The sequence below is a fragment of the Salmo trutta genome, chromosome 35 (genome assembly GCF_901001165.1).
Source record: "Salmo trutta chromosome 35, fSalTru1.1, whole genome shotgun sequence".
NCBI classification, from domain to species: Eukaryota; Metazoa; Chordata; class Actinopteri; order Salmoniformes; family Salmonidae; genus Salmo; species Salmo trutta.
This window is the reverse complement of record NC_042991.1, coordinates 2378712-2385776: the sequence shown is the minus strand read 5'-3', so window position 1 is coordinate 2385776 and position 7065 is coordinate 2378712. Positions and strand designations below refer to the sequence as shown.

The 7065-nt window shown below is 40.0% G+C and overlaps 1 protein-coding gene across 4 annotated transcripts in view; it reads left to right on the top strand.

Annotated features, from left to right (window-relative positions):
• The first annotated feature begins 6745 nt into the window (after nt 1-6745).
• Nucleotides 6746-7065, top strand: part of adgb (androglobin) — a 111913-nt gene continuing 111593 nt past the window's right edge. For all 4 annotated transcript variants that reach the window (XM_029732969.1, XM_029732970.1, XM_029732968.1 and 1 more), the window contains exon 1: nt 6746-6975. In XM_029732969.1, coding sequence (XP_029588829.1) covers nt 6896-6975 — 80 coding nt within the window. In that variant the 5' untranslated portion in view covers nt 6746-6895. The remainder of the gene's footprint in view (nt 6976-7065) is intronic.

Below are 7065 nucleotides of genomic sequence, written 5' to 3'. Positions count from 1 at the left end.
CTACTACTGCCTATTCACTTTGTCTCTACTGACTTCATTTTGACTGAAATAAAAGGAAGTATGCCTATGCAATTTGAACCGTTAGTGTCAGTTTAACAGAACTAAGCCGCTGAAATAAATTGGACTTTTATAAAGAAGGCTGAATGTAATTAAATAATTTGTCTGTCTGCCACCCATTAAAAATCATTAGTATGAATCGAAAAATGTATCAGTTTCACTTAAAGTCAAAAGATTTGACGACAATACCATATCAAATTCAAGTCAGTTGGGAACAGGTTTTTGATGGCCCAATATCTTGGCATCAGGTCTATGAACTGACATAAAACAACAATTGACACATCAATCTGTTCGTTTCAATTTAAGCTATTACATTATGAAAGATATTTGATATAAAAATAATTCTCAATATATGGTGCCTTGAACAGTCAGCCTTGTGCAGACTGCCACGAGGAAACATAATCAATAGAACAGTCAGCCCTGTGCAGACTCTGCCACGAGGAAACAGAATCAATAGAACAGTCAGCCCTGTGCAGACTCTGCCACAAGGAAACAGAATCAATAGAACAGTCAGCCCTGTGCAGACTCTGCCACGAGGAAACATAATCAATAGAACAGTCAGCCCTGTGCATACTCTGCCACGAGGAAACAGAATCAATAGAACAGTAAGCCCTGTGCAGATAAAGTATTTATTTTTAGGGCAATATTGGAAGAAATGTTACAAATAGGGAGGTTCAGGACCATTGTAAGACATCATAGTAAAATTGAGGGATGTATTGCAAAAGGAAATAGCAAAATGGCATTATACTGGGAAAGTTGGGTTAATGTGTGGTCATCGGAGGGTAGGAGTTAACATCAGCATGAATGGTGGATTGGTCTCCCTGGGTGAAAATTCAGTACAGTACTTAAAGAAAGAAGAAATTGTGAATATAGTATTTAACTTCAGTTAATGTAGATGTGAGTGAAATAGCTGGAAGTAGCAATAGAAGTATTGTTGTCCATTAGTTTACTCCAATTAGGGTAGGGATGGTAGGGGGGAAAAGGTATAGAGAAAAATAAATAAAGGGGATTAGAAATTATGCAAACAATGAAATTGATAGAACCTACAATCCATCTGCAATATTACATCTGATCTACCCCCACATTAGGCCAAGCAGTCTGATACTAATAAACACACTCCCGTGTCTCTTGATTTCGTGTAATAACAGTAAATCTTAAACTCTTACAGTCCCACCGTGACACGTTTTGGACTTCTAACCCCTTTTAAACATCGTACTGGTCTGTTGCATTGGATTTGTCTATTTCCTCTGCATCCGCTGATACCAAACATTAGTATGTGTGATTAACGGGACTGAGGTAGAGCAGTGTTTGTGAGACAAGGGCGTATCCCGAAAACCTTTCTTCTCACAAAAACGTCTGTAAAGTCCACAAACTATTATGACCTTTATGAAAAGCTAAGACTCACAAACACGCACATGTTTTACTCTATGACACTCACAAGCTACGCAAGAGTCATTAGATGTTAAGGGGTTCTTCTACATGGAAGATCATAGGAAATCCCAGGACATATTGCATAATACTGTAGCTCACATAGTTGCTGTCACAAACTCCAACAGTTGTCACTCAGTAGTTTGATATTCATTTCCCACTGAGCAAACAATTCCTGTATTTACAGCATTCTCATCAATGCATAATTATTATTCTTATAATATTTAAAAAAAAATGTGACTTGTCAATAAAACTCATCAACGCAAATGTTTATGTCAAATTGTTTTGTGTTCTACTTGTCGCCCTGGCTAAATACAGTTCATTCCAAAAGTATTCAGACCCTTTGACTTTTTCAACATTTTATTACGTTACAGCCTTATTCTAAAATGGATTAAATAAAAACTTTTCCTCATCAATCTACACACAATACCTTTTTTCCAAACAGGCAGCAAAATAATATTGTAATGTAAAAGCAACTGTTTGTCACACATAACATGCACACAGCTCTCGCTCTTATACCCTCCTTTTTCTTGATATCCTTATTGTTATTATTACAAGTATAATTATGAGCATCATTATAATAATAAGTAATGTCTTTATCATTAGTAGGCTTAGTATAGTATCCTTGTACAGTGCCTTTGGAAAGAATTCAGACCCGTTGACCTTTTCCACATTTTGTTACGTTACAGCCTTATTCCAAAAATGGATTAAAGAAAAACATTTCCTCAGAAATCTACACACAATACTGACAAAGTGAAAACATGTTTTTAGAAAATTTTACAAAATTTTACAAATGTACTTAAAAAAATTGAGCTCAGGTGCATCCTGTTTCAATTGACCATCCTTGAGATGTTTCTACAACTTGACTGTCCACCTGTCCACCTGTGGTAAATTCAATTGATTGGGCATGATTTGGAAAGGCACATACAATTGAAGTCGGAAGTTTACATACACCTGAGCCAAATACATTTCAACTCAGTTTTTCACAGTTGCTGACATTTAATCCTAGTAAAAATTCCCTGTCTTAGGTCAGTTAGGATCACCACTTTATTTGAAGTATGTGAAATGTCAGAATAATAGTAGAGAGAATTATTTATTTCAGCTTTTATTTCTTTCATCACATTCCCAGTGGGTCAAAAGTTTACATACACAAAATTTGTATTTGGTAGCATTGCCTTTAAATTGTTTAACTTGGGTCAAATGTTTCAGGTAACTGTCCACAAGCTTCCCACAATAAGTTGGGTGAATTTTGGCCCATTCCTCCTGACAGAGTTGGTGTAATAGAGTCAGGTTTGTAAAACCTCCTTGCTCGCATATGTTTTTTCAGTTCTGCCCACAAATTTTCTATAGGATTGAGGTCAGGGCTTTGTGATGGTGTGGCGGATGAATCAGAATTAGTTGGGTAACATAGATAATTAAGATGTTTTATTAGTATAATATGCTTATGTGAGATACTTGTCATTAGAAAGTGTCCTTTGGACTCTGGTGTCTTTCAGTTGCACGATTCCCTTAGCTGGGGCTCAGTCACTTGGGGCCCAGAGAGGGGAGAGGTCAGACTTGTTTTTTACATGTCTCTGTTGCTATGCAGAATATCAGCAGAGAGGAGGACTGAATGAAACATTGTCTTCATACGTGAATGTCTTTACCTATTCTTAAACCATGTGAAGGGATGGCGTGATTAATGGGGAACCAATTATTTGTCTCCACAATGTCTGTGCACAGGTCACTCCCCTCAGTGAGCTTGTCCAGGAGTGGGAACAAGAGGTGTCTTACTGAGGATGGGCCTCTATGAGATAGCACTGACAGAGGAGATTTATGATGTATTTTGATAAGAACGCCTAAAAAGCGTTTCCAGAAAACATGAGCTAATGGTTTTGTTCTATACCGTACCAGGGAGGGACGGTTCTAGGGAGACCAGACACTGGTCTATATAATGACTCTGTTGATATAGCAGTTGCTGTGTTTTATAGATATATTTTCATACAAAACTTAACCTTGTGACCCATTCTATGTATCTGTGGTTTGTCATGTACGTTGAGAGGGGTGGACCTTGAGTATAAAAGCTCTTTATATTGATGGTGTAGTCACCTTTTCAATGGCATCATTGAAGGTCAAGTGCTTTTGCAAAAGTATCTTAATTATTAAAGATGTAGTTAACTCGGACTGGTGTGTTTGTAACTCTCCTCATTTGGTAATGCAGAAATTAGCCACCACAATGGCCACTCCAATACCTTGACTTTGTTGTCCTTAAGCCATTTTGCCACAACTTTGGAAGTATACTTGGGGTCATTGTCCATTTGGAAGATCCATTTGCGACCAAGCTTTAACTTCCTGACTGATGTCTTGAGATGTTGCTTCAATATATCCACATAATTTTACCTCCTCATGATGCCATCTATTTTGTGATGTGCACCAGTCCCTCCTGCAGCAAAGCATCCCCACAACATGATGCTGCCACCCCCGTGCTTCACGGTTGGGATGGTGTTCTTCTGGTTGCATGCCTCCCCCTTTTTCCTCCAAACATAACGATGGTCATTATGGCCAAACAGTTCTATTTTTGTTTCATCAGACCAGAGGACATTTCTCCAAAAAGTACGATCTTTGTCCCCATGTGCAGTTGCAAACCGTAGTGTGGCTTTTTTATGGCGGTTTTGGAGCAATGGCTTCTTCCTTGCTGAGCGGCCTTTCAGGTTATGTCGATATAGGCCTTGTTTTACTGTGGATATAGATACTTTGTACCTGTTTCCTCCACCATCTTCACAAGGTCCTTTGCTGTTGTTCTGGGATTGATTTGCACTTTTCGCACCAAAGTACGTTCATCTCTAGGAGACAGAACGCGTCTCCTTCCTGAGTGGTAGGCCTTGAAATACATCCACAGGTACACCTCCAATTGACTCAAATGATGTCAATTAGCCTATCAGAATCTTGTAAAGCCATGACATAATTTTCTGGAATTTCCAAGCTGTTTAATAGCACAGTCAATTTAGTGTATGTAAACTTCTGACCCACTGGAATTGTGATACAGTGACCCACTGGAATTGTGATACAGTGAAATTGTTGGAAAAATGACTTGTGTCATGCACAAACTAGATGTCCTAACCGACTTGCCAAAACTATAGTTTGTTAACAAGAAATTTGTGGAGTGGTTGAAAAACAGGTTTTAATGACTCCAACCTCAGTGTATGAAAACTTCCGACTTCAACTTGTACCTGTCTATATAAGGTCCCACAGTTGACAGTGCTTGTCAGAATAAAAACCAAGACATGTGGTCGAAGGAATTGTTCGTAGAGCTCCGAGACAGGATTGTGTCGAGGCACAGATGATGGCCTCCATAATTCTTAAATGGAAGAAGTTTGGAACCATCAAGACTCTTCCTAGAGCTGGCCACCTGGCCAAACTGAGCAATCAGGGGAGAACCCATTGGTTACTCTGACAGAGCTCTAGAGTTCCTCTGTGGAGATGGGAGAACCTTCCAGAAGGACAACCATCTCTGCAGCACTCCACCAATTAATACTTTATGGTAGGGTGGCCAGATGGAAGACACTCGACAGCCCGCTTGGAGTTTGCCAAAAGGCACCTAAAGGACTCTCAGACCATGTGAAATAAGTTTCTCTGGTCTGATGAGACCAAGATTTAACTATTTGGCCTGAATGCCAAGCGTCATGCTTGGAGGAAACCTGGCACCATCCCTACGGTGAAGCATGGTGGTGGCAGCATGTGGGCATGTTTTTCAGCGAATGGGACTGGGAGACTAGTCAGGGCCAAGGGAATGATGAGCGGAGCAAAGTACAGAGAGATCCTTAATGAAAACCTGCTCCAGAGGGCTCAGGATCTCAGACTGGGGCGAAGGTTCATCTTCGAATAGGACAACGACCCTAAGCCCACAGCCAACAGAACGCAGGAGTGGTTTTGGGATAAGTCTCTGAATGTCCTTGAGTGGCCCAGCCAAAGCCCAGACATGAACCCGTTCGATCATCTCTGGAGAGACCTGAAAATAGCTGTGCAGCAACGCTCCCCATTCAGCCTGACAGATCTGCAGAGAAGAATGTGAGAAACTCCCCAAATACTGAAGTCCCAAGCGTGTAACGTCATACCCAAAAAGACTCGAGGCTGTAATCGCTGCCAAAGGTGCGCCAACAAAGTACTGAGTAAAGGGTCTGAATACTTATGTAAATGTGATAATTGTTTTTTAAAATTTTTAATACATTTGCAAAAATGTCTAAAAACCTGTTTTTGCTTTGTCATTAAGGGGTATTGTGTGTAGATTGATGAGGGGAAAAAACAATTTAATACATTTTAGAACAAGGCTGTAACCTAACAAAATGTGGAAAAAGTCAAGGGGTCTGAATACTTTCAGAATGCACTGTATGAGGGCAGAGTAAGCAGATGAATGAAAGTAGTGCATTTAAGCTTTTACGCTGTGGTATTTCCTGGGACATACTACCCAGCCTAATGTATACAAATTGACGTGTTATTCACTTAATGAAAAGTCCATTTGGCTACATTCCCTGCTGTTGGGATCATTTGAATGCATAGATGTTGTAGGATATATTTGAGTAGCAAATGAACGTTTTTTAATGAAATTGCAACAGTCAAATTAATCACAATACCCAGATATAGACCTAGCTAGGAAACAGTCCTTCTCGTTTGAACAGTGCAATTAATTTAGTCAGCATAAGCCAAACGTAAATGGAGAATAAGATGAGGCCTACAGACAAGTGGAATACATAAAACTGATCCAAATCCAGAATTGAAGGAAACCGAAATTCATATGATCATTCCAATGTAGCCTGTACCTTGTGGGTTTCTCCTCAGTGTATGAATTTTTATTTTATTTAACTAGGCAAGTCAGTTAAGAACAAATTCGTATTTATAATGACGGCCTAGGAACAGTGGGTTGTCTGCCTAATTCAGGGGCAGAACGACAGATTTTTACATCGTCAGCTCGTGGATTCGATCTCGCAACTTTTCGGTAACTGGCCCAACGCTCTAACCACTCCGCTACCTGCCTGCCAGAACAAGTAAAGTTCCATGGTAAAGAGAAGACAAGAAATACATATTTTTTTAAAACGGTATAATAATGAAGATGTGAATGAGGGCAGATGCAGTTCATTTGACGGGTGCAGTGCAATGATTTAAATATACAGTGGTCTATATACAGCATTGATGCAGTGAGAGCAGTAGGTTGTATCTTTGCTAACCCGACTGGTTTAGGGGCCTGGGAGGCTCGATCCGGAGGTCTCCCATGACATCCTGCGGCTGGGGCTTTGTCGCTTAGCAACATATCAAACTTTTTCCAGCTGAGCTTCCAGTAAAAACAAACGTGCTCTCCCAAGTCATGTAGCTAGCTAACACTGTCACTTATTTCAGCTAATGGTTCAGGTGAGTCAACGTCTACGACACAGCCGGAATGTCGAAAGGTCCACCAAAGAAAAAGGAGTTGTCCTCCAGCCGAGTCACTTCATCACAAGGACAGACACCAAATAAAGAGTAAGATTGGTTTGATGGTCAAGCTTGCTCTAGTATCTATGCCCTACTGGTCGTTATTTATCATGTCAAGCAACTCTTAAATTCTCGGAT